Source organism: Gracilinanus agilis, chromosome 4, assembly GCF_016433145.1.
Source record: "Gracilinanus agilis isolate LMUSP501 chromosome 4, AgileGrace, whole genome shotgun sequence".
Lineage (NCBI taxonomy): Eukaryota > Metazoa > Chordata > Mammalia > Didelphimorphia > Didelphidae > Gracilinanus > Gracilinanus agilis.
In genome coordinates, this window is record NC_058133.1 from 40,170,345 (window position 1) to 40,190,270 (window position 19,926).

A 19,926-nucleotide genomic window follows, 5' to 3' on the forward strand; every position below is an offset into this window, starting at 1 on the left:
ATATTAGGTTTGTTCTAAGGATCAAATTTTATTTCACAGAGATTGAAAAGATTTCTTACTACCTTACTGTTTCTTTCACAAAAACCCAACCCCTCAAAATGTGCAAATGATGTAGGAGGTAATTTTAATGGAATGTATATATTTACTCAAAAACTCTAATATGGGTTACATATCAGAAAGAAAACAATCTCATACATCTTAGCTCACTGTGTTTTTTAAAACAAGTTTTTCCTTATTATAGCTATTAGGGTAGCCCTGAATTCTTTTAAATAAAAAGACTAGACTCTGAAAGCAAAACGTATTTACAATAATTTCATTACAATACAGCTTTAGATTACAGATTAAAAATTATTTTCTAAAGTAAAATTTAGGAAGCAGATGGGTAGCTCAGTGGATTGAGAGCTAGGCCTAGAGATGGGAGGTCCTGGGTTCAAATCAGACCTCACACAACTTCCCAGTTGTATGACCCTGGGCAAGTCACAACCCCCATTGCCTAGCTCTTACCACTCTTCTGCCTTGGAGCCAATAGGAAGGTAAGGGATTTAAAAAAGAAAGAAAAAAGAAATTCAAAACCCCAATAAATAAACAAACAAACAAATAAATAAATGGCTAGATAGATAAATGAATGAATGAATAAACAAATAAATGAGCAAATAAATAAATAAATGGGTGAATGAGAGAACAAAGGGATGAATGAATGAATGAATGAATGAATGGGCAAGCAAATAAATAAATAAGTAAATTGATGAATGGATAGATAAAAATTTAAGGGAACAAATAAATAAATAAATGGATGAGCAGGCAGGCAAACAAGCAAATAAATGAATAAATGAAGTGGAATTTATCTAGCACAGTTGGGAAATATTTTAAGTTATGTACAATACCTGTAAGATCCTCTGGATCTGTTACAACAATATGGGCATTTAATTCCTGTAGCTTATGATGCAGTTCTTCTAATTTTTTATTTGATTTTTTCAAAATGTTGTCCACATATGCCAAATTTTTTTTGTCTGTTGTGACCTTCCTGAGATTTTCAGCTCCTTCTTTTATTTTCAGTTCTTTCCTTATTTCTCGTTTGATACGATCCTTGATGTCATCCAATTTCTGTTGCACCATTGTGTCTGAAAAGTCTAACTTCTGGCCAGTGCTCACATTCTCAGGAAGTAGAAGGCTTCGAGCATCCCCCTAACAGGAAAAACAAAACAAAAGTTTTAGTTAATTGTTAATTTCATTAATTAGCATAATATAAGTGACTATAATATCAGGCTTTCTGTCCAGACTGCCCTAAATTAAACATACCATAGTAAAGTATTTACATTTATCTGCCTATATTGTACCTAAACAAAACCAAGATTCATAAAATTTCTTATTTACCAAAGAAAAAATTATGCTTGATAAAGAGTTTTAAAAATTAGTGACAGTCTTCCTAACTATTATGATCTTGGCCAAATCACTTAAACCTCATTTGCCTAACCCTTGCCTATCAGCCTTAGTGTTGTTAGTTCACAGAAAATAAGAGTTTAAAAAAATTAGTGACAATCATATCACTACTATTATGTTTTCAGATAAGTGAATTAAATGTTTTAGGGGAGGTAGTAGATTTTGGGCCTTCCAATTACAAGTCTCTTGGCATAATTCATGGATAATTCTTAAGCACTTACAAAATACATCAGTTAAACATATCCACAGAAGGGTTTTAATAATAATAATAATAATAATAATAATAATAATAATAATAATGTCATCAAAACTATCAACTGATTAAATGGTACATCCTAGACCAATGATAGAGTACCTATGGCTTTGCATGCCAAAGATGGCATATAGAGTGTGCCACCCTCCCCACCCAGTTTATTACTAGAAAGGCAAGGGAACTTTGGGCCAAACTGCTCCCCCCACCCCCTTTCATCATGCCTGAGGACATTTCTCATATCACCTACCTCTCTGCCCAGGGGTGTGGGGGTGGGGGAGGTGAGGGAGGCATGCAGTCTCTAAAAGGTTTGCCATCACTGTCCTAGACCTTCTAAATAAGGCCTACAGTGACTCCTCCTTATCCTTTTTGCCCTAGAACTCAGAATCTGTATCTGGTCTCTGAAAAGTGAGCTTCTGACTTATCTTGCCTAAAACCAAGCTACACACCACTCCCTGGACATTTCCAAACCATGTGATAGTGTATAAATATCCCCCTCTCCACTACTAACTCCCCGTTATCAGTTGTATTCTCTCATGAAAATTTAAGTTCCCTTAGGCCAAGGAATGACATGCTTGTTTCTATTTATAGCCACATCCTCAATATTTAGCACAGTTCTTCACATATAGTAAGTTTTTTATAAATTCTTAATCAATTTTTTTCACTCATTAAAATATTTATAAAAGTATATTAGTGGTGCAGAATAAGCAAGGACCAGAAACAATCAAACACAGCAGGCCAGTGTTCAATAAATCTAAGAATAAATTAAAAAGGGAAGTATTCCCTATTCAACAATGACAGATTTAGGCCAGTATCTTATCTCATTCACCACAATGAATTCCAAATGGATACATGAAAGATTTTTTTTTTTTTTAAAAGCAGATGGGAGCAGCTAAGTGGCTCAATGGATAGAGCCAGAGACAGGAAATTCTGGGTTCAAATATAACCTCAGACACTTCCCAGTTGTATAATCATTGGCAAGTGACCCAAATCCCCATTGCCTAACCCTTACTACTCTTCTGCCTTAGAACCAATACATAATATTGATTCTAAGATGGAAGGAAAGAGTTAAGAAAAAAAAAAAAAGAGGCAGATGGGAAGATATACTTCTCACAACTATTGCTCGGACAGGACAGTTAATCAAACCAAGGGACAGAAGTAAAAGAGAAGGTAGAATTTTGATGATACAAAATTTTTAAAGCTTTTTATACAAACAAAACTGGTGAAACTGGACCAAGGGAAAGTTGAATAGAGAACAATATTTGCAGAAAATGTCTCTGATAAAAGCCTTGTATTTAAGATATATAGATAACTGACAGAAACATTTAAAACTGCACCAAGGGTTCAAGATGATATGTGTTCAAATCCTGCCTTAGACATTTTTCCTCTCTCAGTCTCAGTTTATTTTATTTTACTTTATTTTATTTTTTAAAACCCTTACCTTCCATCTTGGAGTCAATACACAGTACTGACTCCAAGGCAGAAGAGTGGTAAGGGCTAGGCAATGGGGGTTAAGTGACTTGCCCAGGGTCACACAACTGGGAAGTGTCTGAGGTCAAATTGGAACCTAGGACCTCCCGTCTCTAGGCCTGACTCTCAATCCACTGAGCTACCCAGCTGCCCCCAGGCTCAGTTTTTTCATCTGTAAAATCATTAAATCATTATATTTAATTAGCATTAAATCAAAATAATAATAATAGCAACTACCTTGCAGAGTGGCTATAAGAATCAAGAGAGATAACATATATGTAAAATGTTTTATGAATATTAAAGAACTATATAAATGCTAGCTGCTGTTATTATTATGAAACCCACCTCCCTTTGGTCAATAAAGAGGTAGGTATGGTAGGTTAGAAATGTTACAAACATTATCAGATGTGGTTGCTATTTCAGTTGCTTCAGCTTACTGTTTTTTCTTTAGGAGAGATGCTCACTGGGAGCTGTAGGGTCTATATAAAAAAAAATGACAAGTAAAAACAAAATATCAGTAATATAAACCTGACAATTATTGACATTTTCATTTAAATGTTTAGTTAAATTATTGGGGATAATGTTTTTTTCCACTAAGAAGGACATCAGATAAAAATAATAATAATCCTTAGTAAGCACTTCTCTGCATATTTTATTATAGTGAAAATAGTAACCTTGACTAATTTCTAAGTTTAAAACCTCCATCTACTGTTACTTTTATTGGCTTTCAGGAAAAGGAAAAAATTGTAGTCTGTAGTCAACTTTTAAACATTTACTAAATTAACTACAAAATACAGAATCTATATATGACCCTTTAATTCTTTTCCTTTCAATATCAGACACCAGTCTAATGAGAGTACCTAAACATCACACCCAAACACCATCCAGACTATATTCACATTGGCAGAGAGTGAATTACCTCCATGTTAAAGAGAATAATTAATGCATTTGGAATCAGATGATCTCAGTTTGGTTCCTGACTGTCATTAGCTGTGTGATGTCACTTAACTTCTCCAGGCCTAGTTTACTCTTCTGTAAAATATAAAAGTTGGATTAGATGACCTTTAAGATTCCTTCCAGCTCTAAATCTATGATTCTATAACCCCAAACTAATAATATTCAAGACCATCCATCAAACATGTGCACGTAACCCTACACTTAAATTCACAAGCCTCGGATCTTCTTAATCTTGAATTTATTCCTTCTATTCTAGTCAAGTTAATCTGTTGCCTGCTGCTTCTAAACTCACATTTTTGACACTAGTCTCTCACAGAAAATGGCAGTGCTGGGATCCAAAAACTCAGACCCTTTTGATAACAAATTTAGCAGTCTATCAATGTCACAGTGCCTCCTTTTTCCTTACAAAATCTTTTCTCATGTCCTCCAATACCTGACTGTCAAATTCATATCTCACACCAATCTGGAGAAATGATCAAATTATCATTCCAAGGAACCACTTTTGATTATTAATCAGTTATTCATTTAAATAATCATAGTGAGATTCTTGAAGGTGATTTTGATTTATTGTTAACAATGATTCACATATATTTAATACTTTAAATTTTATAAGCCAAAAACCCTGTGAGGCAAGTAGTACAAGTATTGTTCTTATTTTAAAGAGAGGAAATCTAACACAATAATGATAAATGACTTGCTCAGAGACAAATCCAGAGTTAGAGACATGATTTAAAGAAGTTCAAAGGAGGAAGGGATTTCTGAGGCAATTTAATCTAGATCAAAGGAGGAATCCCACTTATAGCATACTAGGAATGGCTATTTGCTTAAGAAGATGCCAGTAAGGAAGAATCAACTAATACCACTCTAGAAGCCAAAACAAGTTTTGAACAACTCTAGGTAAGGTTTTCTTTACCTGAAATCTAAACTGTCCCTCTGATAAATTTACCAACTATTTCTACTTTTGCTCTCAGGAAGCTAAGAAGAACAACTCTATTATAATTTCCACCTGAGAGTCCCTACAAATACTTTAAACAACTATCATGCCCACTCCTAAGTCTTCTCTTCTCTAAGATAAAAATACTTAATTCCTTCAACTGATCTTTATATGTCAAGATTGCGTAGGTAATCTTCTGGAAAAGGAATAGATGGAATCAAAGGCACACAGAAAGGAGTTGGCCTTAGCAAAGAGACATCTCATTATCTGACACTGGAGGAAATAAACAGCAGAGAAAGGGAGTATGTCAAGGAGTTTTAAGATGAAGAGAGGAGAAGCTTAGTTGGTGCTTTAATTTTTGTCAATAAAGCAAGAAGCAAGGTCCTTGGCTGAGCAATTGGTAAGGGAGGAAGTTATGAGAGGCTTAAGAAGGAAAGTTTTGGTATAGTTTTGTGAGAAATTAAATAGGAAATCAATTAGGGAGGAATAAAAGGATTATTTGGCTCCACTGAGGCCAATGGAAATTATATAATAGACTTCAAGGTACCTAAAAAACTCCATTTTGTGAACTAAGAGGGAGTCTGATACAATGAAAGAGCACTGGTTTTGGAAACAAGACATCTGGATTCCAATCCCAGCTTTGCCAATTTTAAGTATTCCTGCAACTTAAGGTTAAGTTACATCATTCTTTTGTTCTGAAATTCCTTATCTGTAAAATAAAGAGGTTATACTAAAAGTTCTCTAAGATTCCTTCCACCTTTTAATGTATGGCTATAGAGACTTACACACACACACTGCTTTTTCAAACTGCTTTCTAACTATATAACTATCACATATTACAATTTCATCTTCGAATTCAAGCTAATGAGATATATAGCATGTCAGGATCTTTTCAAAGTGTTACTGTTGAGTTCTAGGTCATGAAAGCAACAGGATGAAGGGACTGATATTTTTTTAATCCCCATAACCTTTAATCTCTCCAAAACAGAAATTATGTTCCAAAGATAAAGCAGATTCAGCTGTCTTTATGGACTAGGCTACCCAAAACCCAAAAGGTTAAAAAAAAAAAAACTCCAAACCCACAAATGGGGCCTTACTGATGCTAACTGAGTTCACTCTGCCTCCCTCCCACAGTAACCAAGTACAATACAGTCTCACAACAAAATCCACTCCAATATTCCTGCCTACATCTCTCTTTTCAGTGTCAGGGGTAATCTAGTTCTAGGTTGGGAAAATCTGGAGAAAGAAAAAGGTTGGAGGTGGGGATGTATGAGAGAGAAGGAGAAAGGGAGAGAGAGGGGAAGAGGGAGAGACAGAGACAAAGAGAACGTAATAAATGCAACTAAATACACAGAAGTGAAGGACAACCTAGAAGAAGAGAAGTAAAAATCAGTAGTATTATAAGAAAATATAGTCATTATACAAGCAAAACATATTGCTCTGGGGGCAGCTGGGTAGCTCAGTGGAGTGAGAGTCAGGCCTAGAGACAGGAGGTCCTAGGTTCAAACCCGGCCTCAGCCACTTCCCAGCTGTGTGACCCTGGGCAAGTCACTTGACCCCCATTGCCCACCCTTACCACTCTTCCACCTATGAGACAATAGGTCGAAGTACAAGGGTTTAAAAAAAAAAAAAAAAAAGAAAAAAAAACATATTGCTCTGAAAAATCATTAAGTCTCCCAGGAGAACACAATAGGACTAAAAAAAAGAAATAATGGAAGAAAACTTCCCCAAACTCTTAAACATAGAAAATGAAATCCCAACTGGAGGAATTCACAGACAACCTCAAAGGGGAAGGGAAAAACAAACAAACAAAAAAATAAAAACCAAGGCTGCAAATTCCAAGACAGATAAGGGAGTGGTTAAATTTAACAATTCAATTCAGACACAAGAAGTCCTACAAGTCATTATGAAGAATTATTTCAATATAAAGGAAAAGATTTTGAATAATGTGAGACTATTCTGTACCTATTAGAAAAAGAGTAGTTATGTATTCTAAAGAACAAAGGAGCTCAGGTTGCAACCCTGATTAACCTGATAAATCTAATCTTTATTACTCTAAATGTGAATATATTAAACAATCCAATGAAAATGTGATAGACTAGATGAGAAAACAAAACTTATCTGTTGTTCACACAAAATAATTTATAAAACAAAGATATAGACAAAATAAAACTGAAGGGATGGAAAATTAATTATGCATAATGTGAATCTAAAAAAGTAGGCATTACTATTGTGCTGACAAAGCAAAAAACACAACAACAAAAAACCAATTTGCAAGATAAAAAGGGGTAAACAAAGAAATTATATTATGCTGAAAAGAACCATAGACCAAAAAAAAACAAAAACCAATGACACTAATAAAATTATACACTCCAAACCTCTTAGTATCCAAATTCATAAAGGAAACATATGAACTTAAAGAAGACACAGGCAGGAACACAACAGTGACCAGAGAATTCAAAATCACAATATTAGTGTAGCTAGATATCTCAGTAGAAATAGAGCCAAGCCTAGAGACAGAAGTCCTAGGTTCAAATCTTGATCTCAGATACTTCCTAATTGTGTGACCCCCTACAAGTCACTTAATCCCAACTACTTAGCCCTCACCAGTTTTCTACCTCTTAACTTATACTCAGTATTGATTCTAAGATGGAAGGTAAGGGTTTTTAATTTTTTAATTAATTAATATATCCTTTACAGGACATAGTAAATAAAAATAGAAATTGGTTCATGAACCACAAATGGAAGATACAGAACCAAATGGAAACTTAACAATGAAATCTTAAGTAAGAAGCATGTCAAAGAACAAATCAAACATGGAAAAAAAGATGATGAAAACAACTTACCAAAATTTCTGGGATGCAACTAAAGCAGTTAGGGGGGAAGAAGGGAGGGGGAGGTATCATATCCTTACAAACACACATTAACAAAATAGGAAAAGAGAGGATTAAGGAACTGAATATATATTTTAAGAACTTAGAAAATCAACAACAAAAAAACTAAAATAAGCACAAAAGAGCTATTAGGAGAGATAAAGCAGAAACAAATAAAGTCTCAGAAATAAGTACTACTAAAAATTGGTTCTTTGAAAAGACCAAAAAATTAAAGAAAAAAAAAACCCTTAGCTAATCTGAATAAGAGAAAATCAAGTCAACAAAATGGCATATGTACAAGATGAAATCACAACAAAAGGAGAAGAAATAAAAAAGAATAATCAGAACATATTATGCACAGACATATGCTAATGAAATGGAGAAAAGAGGAATATCTTCAAAAATATAAAACTCAAAATTATCAGAAGACTAAACACATCTTAAATACAGTCATCCCTTAATATATCCCAGTTAACTTATTGTGGCTTCACTGCAATGTGAGTTTTTTTTTTTTTAAATCTAATTCTGTATCATGGAATTTTTGCTATATCACAGGATTTTGCAGATGAATACTGTACTGTACATAATGGAAATCAGTACACCACTACTGCTTATGCAAGTTTGCCAATGTGAGATTGTATAAAGCACACTATTGGCTGATGGAACGAAAGGTGACCAACCACAGCACTGTGTTCTGTATCCTGGGCGCCAATTTGCTCAGTGACTATTTTTCGGATTTTCACCTTATCACCAGGGGTGAGGTGAGGGATCACTATAACTCATTTTCAGAAAAGGAACCAGATCTAGCTATAAAGGAATTACAAAGAAAAAAATTCTTTGTCCTGATGAATTCCTAGGAGAATTATATCAAATTTTTAAAGGAAAATTAGTGTCCATACTTTACAAATTATTCTCAGAAATAGAGAAAGGAAGCAACCTACCAGAATCCTACTACCCAAATCAGGGGAAAGGTATAGCACAGAAAGAAAAGTACAGAACAATATCATTAATGAACAATGATTTGAAAACTTAGGACATACCTGCATGACCTGGGGAAATCAACTTAACTCCAACTGCCTAAACTTTACTATTCTTTTCTGCCTTGGAACCAAAAAGAACAAATACATGGTATTGATTCTAAGACAAGAAGGTAAGGACTTTGAAAAAGTATTTAGGACAGTGATGGGCAAACTTTTTAAAGAGGGGGCCAAAGGAAAGGAAATGCTCATCTGTCAATCTGTTTCTAAGGCAACTCTTTCGAAATTTCATTGTATTGTATCCTACTCATTGTATTCGTCGAATTAGGAATAATGTTGCTGTGCTAGATAGAACATTTCAGGGGCCACATCTGGCCCACGGGTCGTAGTTTGCTGATTTAAAACAAAACCCTATCGTGCGGATTATCACAATTTATCCAAGAAATCACTCATTACAATCAAGCATCATATGGGATAGGAATACATTAGAACCTTTTCCAATAAATGTGAGAGTGAAGCAAGGATATCCACTTTCCCAACTATTATTTAATGTATTTCTGGAAATACTAGCAATAGAAATAAAATAAATAATACAACAAAGAGGAAGGAATTAAAAGAATCAAGATAGGTAAAAAAAAAAAAAAAAGAGAGAGAGAGAGAGAGAGAGAGAGAGAGATAAAGTTCCCCTAGTTTGTTGATAATGATGGTTTACTTGGAAAAAAAACTTAAGCAATTAGAAAAGATAAAATCAAGGCAATAGTTTCAGCAAAATGACAAGTTAATAAATACATTCTTGAAAATCATCAATATTTCTATATAAAAACAAAACATAAGAAATAACAAAGAGAAATCACATACCAAGTAACTACAAAAATGCATAAAATATCTGAGGATCAACTTCTCAAAACACACACAAGACTAGTAGAGACTCAACTACAAGGAGCTCCTTAAAGAATTATAGAATGTAAATAGTTGCAGGAAAATTCAATGCTCATGGTCCATACCAATAAATAAACAATACTACCCAAATAATTTTACATTTTAAATCTTATGCCAATCAAAATACCAAAGGGAATACAATGATAGTGAATTAAATAATAACAACAACAACAAAAAAACAAGCATAAAGAGGAAGTAGCACTTCTAGACTTCAAACCATATTAAAAAGCAGCACATCAAAAACATCTGGTATTAGTTAAAAAAACAGATATATTGTTATGATTAAAAATGATAAAGACTGATATTAATATAAAAATTAGTAGTTTAATTAAAGCCATGCTGATAGGGATAAAATCATTAGGCCACACGCCTGTCAGAATTCACATTGCCTCCGCCATCTTTACCTTTCGCATCGCGAGCCTGCTAGCTAAGAGAGACCAGTTCAAAGTCACTTCCCCCTATTTAAAGCTGTCCCTCACCTTGAATACGTAATCCAAAACAGGAAACCCGTTGGACCACGGGAAATGTAGTTTTAAGGTCCCCACGTGTCCATAGAAAAAATATATATACTTTTAAATGGCATCTCCCAAATTCCAATTAACATTTCCCCCTGAGGTCCAGCAATGGATATTTCTTTCTAAATACCCATGTCAAGGGGGATTGTGTTTTTATAAAATCCAAGATTTAATTGTGTTTTTACTATATCCAAGATTTAATTTTTTATTTTGTTTGAGAAAAATTCTCAGGGAAAGAAACTTGCTGATTCCTTAATCCAGAGAATGAACTGTTTGCAGAGAGATGCCTGAAGAACCTACATTTAATCAAGAGATCCAGAATGAACTTTGAAAGAAGCCTGAACTTATGAAAAACAATTATCAATTTTGTTTGGCAATATGACCTACTTCTTTCTTTCAATCTAATTCAGTATGTGCCTAATCTCTCTCCAACCTAATGTGCTAATAAATCAACTTAAATCTACCCAAGTGCATAAAATAAGTTTTGACAGCATTGTTCATCCACTTGTTTGTTCCTATATGGATGGTTAGGCTAAATTGCTGAATGATTAAAGATCTTCTTAAGAGGACCTTCAACCATTCAGACCTAAAAAGTCAGCACAATGTAATCCATAAATAGCAACATTTAGAGGACCTCATTATCTATAGAAATGGTATCAAACTCAAACAGAAACATACACTAACTTTGAAAACTATAAACATTATTTATGTTGCACAGTATTTTTGTCAAACATTTCCGAATTCTATTTTAATCGGGCTCTCTCGCTCAGTAGTGAGGTGTTTTAGAGTCATTTGGGGCCAGTGGACCCCACATTTGAAAACTCTGGTGTATGGATGCTTCTCTTTCATTTAGACTCTGGGCTACACATCCTCCACAATGATGATAAATACCTTTGGAAAGCACAGGCCTACCCATTTTATTCTTTACTTGATATTAAAAAACCAAAAAGTTGAATAAAGTTGTTATGTTATTTAAGGTGTATTATTTTAATGTATATATATGGGAGACAGCTTGTTGGAATAGAGCCTTAAAAACAAAAACCCACCCCAACCCATTCTGCACAACAAATGCTTTTCTATAGTCAATAAATTCAAACCCATTCACCAACTGCTTACTAGATTTCAAATGGCATAACCCCAAGTATCAAAAATTCATTCCTAAGAGAATACTCTCATTATTTTCCCTCAAACATTCCCATCTACTTTCCCTATAAGGGTATCACCATTCTTCTAGTACCCTAGATTCTCAAATTTAGCCATCTACCTCAAAACTTAACTGATATTCTTAAAGAACAGATGTGAGTTATTATTCTACTCAAGGAGTCTCTTCTTGCCTCTAAGACAAAATGTAAAACTCTTCCTTTTGGAATTTAAAGTCCTTCACAACCTAGTTTCAACTCACAATTGTAGTTTTATACATTATTTCCCTAGATCACTTTACAATGCAGCCAAAATGGCCTTCTTGCTGTGCTTCACAAAACCCTCTCACCTCCAATCATCTATCCCTTTGAATAGGATATCTCTATGCCAGAAATGCACTCCCTCCTCACCTCTGCCACTTAAAAATCTCTAATTTCTTTCATTCAGTGTTCAGCTCAAATGTAAGATATGGCCAGGGGGCCTTTCACAGCTGTAAATTCCATATGACACCAATCCCAGGGTGTGTCTGTCTGTCTCTCATTTGACTTTTCCTTTCATTTAAGAGAATTCCCTTCACTTAAAAGATCACTGCAGGTTTATCATGACTTCAATATTGATGTGTTTCAAGGAATAGAAAAGACTATGGTGGAGCAGTGGGAACACAAGCAACATTTATCAGTTGTTAGCCATTGTAAATAGGAACAGTGTATGGCTCTCCAAAAGAATTACAATAATAACATCAAAGATCATCATACTACATATAATAATGAAAGTTTGAAATATTGTGAGAATTACTAAAATGTGACACAGAAACATGATATGAACATAGGCTTGCTTGGTGCATGCAATGTTGCCAGAAACCTTAAAAAACAAACAAAAAATTTCACACAATTATCTAAGAAGCTCAATAAAGCAAGGAGCAATAGAATAGGTAGACTGTATACTTACATGCCAAAATGTCTATATATGGCAATAATTATATAGATCTTTATGTATTGTATTTGAAATAGGTGTATTTTTATAACAAGTTTTCCCACCATAATTTTATATACATATATATGTACACACACACACACACACACACACACACACACAAACACACACACTTCTTTTTTTTGTTTTTACCAATCCCTAAATCTGATGGGCAAGAACTACGTTTTTCTTTATATCCCTAGATGCTAGAACTTATTAAATGATTAATAAATGTTTGCTTTTGAACATTGAAAGTACTATTAAGAGTACTTACTACAGATTCCCTAGAATTTCAGGTATTTATCCCCAAACTCAGTGTGTAAGTCTATCTCTGTTCAGTGTCTTGCATGCAGTAAAATCCATGCAATAGGATAAAATAAACCTGCTGATAATACTCCCTCTGCTTCAAAAAGTGTAACTGCTTTTAAGCTGCTAAACACCAAAATCCAAACTAAGAACAAATTCAAATGTATAGCTCCAGCTTTTTAATGTATATTTTTTTAGTACATTTGTGTCTCATATTGCTAACAAACTATATGCTTCTAGTGAGCAAGGTTCTCCTTTTAACATTCCCTAGACACAGTCCAGCCTATTTATTTTGTTGACTCTTCAGCAAGGTAGCACAGAGGCATAGAATGGTGCTTCTAGAGACAGGAAGAGTCAAGTTTAAATACAATCTCAGACCTTACTAGCTGTGGGACACTCAGCAAGCTATCTTACTGCTATCTGCCCATTTCCTAGGCAGTAAAGTGGGGATAACAACAGTACCTACACCTCATAGAGTAGTTGTGAAGATATAATGAGAGAATCATTGTAAAGCACTAACACAGTGCCCAGCACATAGCTAACTGCTACATAGATTTCAGTTACAATTAAACTTGTAAAGCACTTAGCATAAAGCCTGAATGGCAGGTGCTTAATAAATGCTTATTTCTTTCCCTTTCCTACTCAAATTTACTGCTTACCTACATCAAAGTCAATGAAATTTTTATCTCATTTCTACCTTGTTCAAAACAAAAAAATTTTAAATAAATAACTGAGGCATTCTGATTCTGGCATGCTCCTCTTTCTGACCTGATGAGTTCCTATTATCCTAAACTATAGCCAAGAGCCATTTAGAAAATTAAAATCATTTCTTATTTGCTCTGATTACTTCCTTCATGACAAAAAGAGAAAAAAAGCTAATGTTAAGCAAAAACACCATTACATATGTCATGTAGAAAAATGGAAACCACAAATAAAGAAATTAAATTGAGTCATAATACAAAGTGGATCATATAACAAATTATAATGCACTATATTTTACGTGAATAAATTTACTTAGGAGAAATTTAAAAATATTCACTTTGTATGAGTTTCCCAAATGATTTTTTTTTACAGTCATTAACTATGGGGGAAGGGTAATTAAAGGACCCAAAATATACTATAAAGCCCTCTCCACAAACTAATTCAACTACTCTAACAAGTACAAGAACAATCTACAAAACAGTTTTGATGCACAGGCAGACTCATTTAGTGCTTCTTAAGAAACAAGGGTAGTTAAGGCATTCTGAATTTGAGAGACTAATAGAAAATTTAGATGGTTTTACTCATCAGGAAGCTGAAAATTCAAGGCTGGAGCTCAAAGAAAAGTCAAGTCTTTTAGATATAAGTGTGAGTCCATTTATATAAAAGTGATAACTGGCATCATGGAAGTATAGAATAATGTAACAAATGTAAACTGACCATATCAATGCCTCAGAACTTGATTTCTTGGAAAAAGTCTGTAATAGCTTACTTTTGCATAATTTTTCTCTTATAAATAAAAAATATCTTCCCAGGATTGTTGTGAGGATTAATGAAATATTTCCAGAGTGCTTTGCAAACCCTGAAGAGCTATATAAACACTTTGTTGGTGATTCAAGGGCATTCTCTGCCAAATGGATTTTTATGCCCTCCATTAAAATATTGTTTGTAAAGGATAGTAGGGAGCTATGTGGAATATCGGATAGAGCACTGGAGTCTGGAAAACCAGAGTTCAAATCCAGCCTCAGGCATTTACCAGCTGTGTGGCCCTAGAGAAGTCACTCAATCCTACTTCTTTTAGTTTTCTTATCTGTAAAATGAGCTGGAGAAAGAAATGGCAAACCATTTCAGAATCTTCACTAAGAAAACCCAAAATGGGTCATGAAAAATCAGACAAGACTGAAACAACTGAACAACAAAATAAAAGGTATTAGTAGTAGTGTACTCTGACTAATGAATCCTATTCAAAATGCTTTTATTTTCTAAAAAACGAAGTGGACCACAAGGAACTTGTCAACTTAAATTTACTCTATTTACCTTACCTAAACTTTTTTGTAGCCAAAAAAAAAAAAAAAAAAAAGACTATGCCTCATCACTTAAAATAGTTTGAAATTAAATGTATTCTGCTAGAAATAATAATTTTACTTAAAGACGTATTCTAAATTTACTTAGATTTTAAAGCTTACAATTTAAAAAATCATATTACAACATCTGTTGGTATAAATAGAATATAATTTTCTTTATGATCTTTATTAACATTTGAATGCAAACAATTCTAGGCACAGGAAAAATTAGGGATTATATCTTCAATGTTTTACTAAGTCATAAATTCCCATTTAGTACCTAACCAATGGATTACTCCATAATGCAATCTTTAATTAAAATATTTCAGAAAAATCAAAGATTCAAAAGGTAGAAAGGATCCTCAGAGATCACATCTGACCAAAACATAAGTCCTGCAATTTCACTAAAATGTCTTATCCAATGCTTGAAGATCTTTAGTGAAGGGAAACCTATTACTCTCTGAGATAGGCCATCCTACTTTTGTAAATTTGTGTTTTTTTCTAAAGAAAAAGTATAGTTTGCTTCTCTGCAACATTTCCTATAGTAGTATTTCCTATAGTAGATCTATCTCTACTCTCATTCTAAGCACTGTACCTCCCTTATGGTTTTAAGGATGGCATTAACTGTTTTTGACGTTCATGTCACACTGTTGACTCCTAGTGTGTGGGCAGTTCAGTGAACATTCCTGATCTCTTACAAAGGAACTCTTTCTAGTCACATCGTCATCATTCTGTAATTGAATTTTTTTTAAATCACCTGTATAGAAATTATATTTATTCTTATTTCATTTTACTAGATTCACTGCCGTGCTACTATCAGTGGTATTTGAAAGACAAGAGAAAAATAATCATATCACAGTGATTACCAGGTATTCAACTTAACCTGAAAGACCTCATTAGGGGTGGAGTCAAGATGGTGTAGTACAGGCAGCAATCCAGTTGAATTCTTTCTCCTCCAAATAACTTTAAAATAATGGCTCAAATAAATTTTAAAATGGCACAGCCAACTGAAGGTCAGAATAAGACATTTTTCCAGCCTAAGCCAACTTCAGCATCTGGCAGGAAAAAAATCTGTGACCCTGAGGTGAAAGCTGGCCTAGAGTATGGCTCTAGTTTGAGAGCTTTCAGACCAGAGACAACAGAGCAGGTCAGACATCTAGTCAGAAAGATTGTAGGAAGGAGCAGCTGGGTGGCTCAGTGGATTAAGAGTCAGGCCTAGAGATGGGAGGGATCCTAGGTTCAATTCAGCCTAGATACTTCCCATAGCTCTGTGACCCAAGTCACTTAACCCCCACTACCTAGCCCTTATTGCAAGGGAGAGAGGGAGGGAGGCAGGAAAGCAGGAAGTTCACAGAAAGGAAGCTTGAGACAGTGCATCCTCAATACAAGCTCAACCTTTATACAATGTGCAGAGTCAAGAAATAGGCTGGGAACGGGAGGTCCCAGGTTCAAATCTGGCCTCAGACATTTCCCAGCTGTGTGACCCTGGGCAAGTCACTTGACCCCCATTGCCCACCCTTACCACTCTTCCACCATTATGTTAAGCCCTGGGAATACAAATAAAGGCAAAAGATAGTTTCTGCCCTAAAGGAGCCAATACACAGAAGTTAAAGGTTAAAAAAAAAAAAACTAAAAAAAAAAAAAGAAAAAGAAAAAGAAATAGGCTGGGAAAATGAACATCTAGAAAAGGAAATGATTGTGAAGAACTAGCATAGTCTTGCCAGATTAATCTCATTTTCATCCCCCCCACCCCCCTCCCCGCCCCATCCCCTTTACTAAGTTTCTTTATGGAAAAAAATGGAGAAATATAGGTTATTCTGGTTCAAGGTCATCTTATAAAAGAATAGAGTGCCTCTGGCAATTTATTCCTATTTTCTGTCAGTGACCTGGAAAAAAATTATAAATGGTTTATTTACCAAAATTTGGAGATGACACAAAGATGGAAGAGGTATTTGACAAACCTGATGATAGTGATGACCCAAAAAGATCTTGACTAGTAGCAGAACTTTATCTGAAATTCAGGAAAGAATTTGAAAAGTTGAACTTCTGGAGTCTACACAGCATTCAGTCACCCTAAAATATTTATTAAGTGAGTCAGCTAATATTTACTAAGCATTACTATGCACCAGGCATTATGTTAAGCCCTGGGAATACAAATAAAGGCAAAAGATAGTTTCTGCCCTAAAGAAGCTCATAGTCTAATGGGAGACAGAACATGAAAACAATTAGTTAAGTCAGATATATAGAGAATAAACTGGAGGTAGTCTTAGAGAGAAGGCACTAAGATTAAAGAGGACTGGGAAAAATTTTTTGCTGAAAGTGGGTCATTAGCTGAGACCTGAAGGAAACCAAGCAAGACAAGAGGCTAAGATGAAGACGAAAAGAGTTGCAGGCATTCTAAAATGATTGGTTAGAAGACGTAATGTCACATGGGAAGAAAAGTTAAGGAGGCCAGTGCCCAACTATACTGGTATGGGGGAAGGTAAAATTTTTTGATTAATACACAGTTTCTTTTCATAAACTCTATGGTCTAGTAGAGAGATGAGACTAATAATAGGGAACTATAATATCCATCATATAATAAGTTCACTTGAGAACTGCAAAATAGTACTGTGAAATCTGAAGATTGAAATCATAACCAATCGGGGAAGGTTTCATGAAAGAAATGACATTTGATAGAAAGAAATAGGATAGATAGGACATAGAAAGGAATTCAAAAGGTTTAAAAAACTGAAGGTATTGAGGGGACTAGGGCAGCAAGTAGTTTTTGCGGGAACTGAGACACCTTTTCTATTTTGTGACTTCAATTCTGACGCTAGCCTAGTTCCCTTTCTAAGCAATTATGGGCTTGGTCCAAATTCTCAAGAGAAAACTTTACTAAATTGTTGTGTGAATTAGCTGAAAACTTTATTGCATTGTCTGAACGACTATGTGGCTAGGAAACTCAACCACTTGTACCTGCTATTTAAGAGCCCTTATGCAAGGGTCTAGGGTGATGTTGACCAAGAATCAGATTCTGAGACTGATGGAAGGAGTTTTCAAGCAACCTATATGTCTTTATCTGAAAACTGGCCCCATACTGATCAATCAGTTGTTTCCCTGTTCTTTTGCTTCTTTATAGGTGGGGAAGAATGGGACACTTCTTTTCCTGAATTCAGGAAACTGTAGCTATTTACTCTCCCCTTCCCAACTTGGAAAGTCCCTAATCTTTTGTCCAGTTAAAACACCAAATTACCTGATGTTGTATTGTTTCCTTTAAATTAATTAGAATTTTTTGATGAATTCTTTTTTAGTGCATAAAAGTCTGTCTCCCCCTGTACTCAGGATCTAACCCTAAACTGAGGAAGGAGCTTATGAAATCAATTAGAAGATCAAACTTTTGTTTCCTTACTCATTTCATCTCTTGCTGGCTACAAAGGAGAAGAGGGGAAAAAATCCTGACTATAGTTCTAATATCAAACTATATCCCTCCTGACATGAGATTTGTTTTCTGGGTGCCTATTGTGTTCCCATTGTGGAAACTCTAGTAACTTCGATATCTAGCTCATTTTGCTTCCCCCCAAAAGGTTTTACAGTTTTCCTGGAAACATTCAGGCTAATATGAACAATAAATATAAAAAAGATTTGTCACCCAGTAAAAATATTGTCCGGTCTACAGCTAGTCAAGGAAAAAGAAAACCCACCCTATAAGATCTTCACAGTTAAGAGTGATGACCTTTCTCATGTTGCTACTTATGGACTCCACTTTATCCTTGGCATGGACCTTTTAGAGTTCTCATAGCTCATAGTATTAGAGAAGGGCAACATCTGGATTTCCTCTTTCATGCTATGGCTTTGTGCCATTTGTTCCTCAGTATCTTGATGTGTTTTGTTTTTTTTCAGTACCAGCTGTCCATTATCTTTCTGCTGGTTCAATGCCCCCATATATCATAAACTTTTCCCTGTAGGGGGCTTTAGAAAAGCAGTGATCAATGTAGGCCTCCTTCCATTTTCACATATAACTTGGCATCTCCATTTTCCTCTAATTTCCATGTCCCTCTGTATCCTTCTTACTTGAAAGGAACTTCCTTCTTTTTAATATATTGCATTGAACAAAAAGAAAGGGGTTTACTCACTTCCTCTAGGTAGGAATTTGCATAGGGAAAAAAAGGCAAGGAAAAAGAAGGGAAAAAAGGGAGAGGGGAAGAAGGAGGACATCTAGTTTGGAGGCATGTGGTCAGGTGGGAAATGAAGAGGTGGCTGCCTTAGATCACCTCATTAATTAAGGCTCTAAGAGAAGCTTTCAATGTCCTTCCTCTACCATCTCTGATCAGAGGGAAGGAGGGGTCCAAGGAGCATCAGGGACTGAGAATGTAAGAGTTTCAAAGATGATAAGATCTTGCAGGAAGATGAATTTCCAGAGAAACTGTTCAAACTTGAAAAGTGTGAACAAAGGCATGGCTATGTTTTCAAACTACTAGTACAGTTTGGCCAGGGCACAAAATACACATAAGTAATAGAAGTAAAGGTAGCACCAGATCGTGGAGAGTTCTGAAAATCAGGCAAAGGAGTCTAAACTTTATTTAATGTAATCAAAAGGAAATTACAGAAGATTTTGAGGAGTGACCATTACCTGATCCAAAGATAAAAGAAGTTATTTTTGCAGTAGTATAGCTGGTTCAAATAAAAAAAAAAAAAGGTTAATGTAAGAGAAGAGACCTGTTAGAGGCTATGATAATGCAAAGGGCACTGCGTACTTTAAAGAGAGCTATATAGGGGCAGCTAAGTATCTCAGTGGTTAAAGAGCCAGGTCTGAAGATGGCTTCAAATCTGGCTTCAGATACTTCCTATTTGTGTGATCTTGGATAAGTAAGACAGACAGTAGAGGTTTTTAATGTTTAAAAAAAACAAGCCCACAACTATATAAGTCACACAACATTAAATTTTGATAGGATCTATACTAGAGTCATGTGTCTTTGGAAACAAAGAATAGAGAAATGTTAAAGATGTGAAATTCATAGGCACTGATTATATATGAGAAGTTATGGGGGAGAAAAGTTTTTTTTTTTAAAATCCTAAGTTATAGAACATGGAAGACAAAAGTGATATGGTAGTCCCACTGGAAGAAATAA

General features: G+C 34.8%; 1 protein-coding gene across 1 annotated transcript in view; it reads right to left on the reverse strand.

Annotated features, from left to right (window-relative positions):
• The window catches only part of PKN2 (protein kinase N2), a 191,495-nt gene that overhangs the window by 113,497 nt on the left and 58,072 nt on the right, over positions 1–19,926 (reverse strand). The window contains exon 2 of the mRNA XM_044674359.1: positions 885–1,185. Within this exon, the coding sequence (XP_044530294.1) occupies positions 885–1,185 (301 nt within the window). The remainder of the gene's footprint in view (positions 1–884; positions 1,186–19,926) is intronic.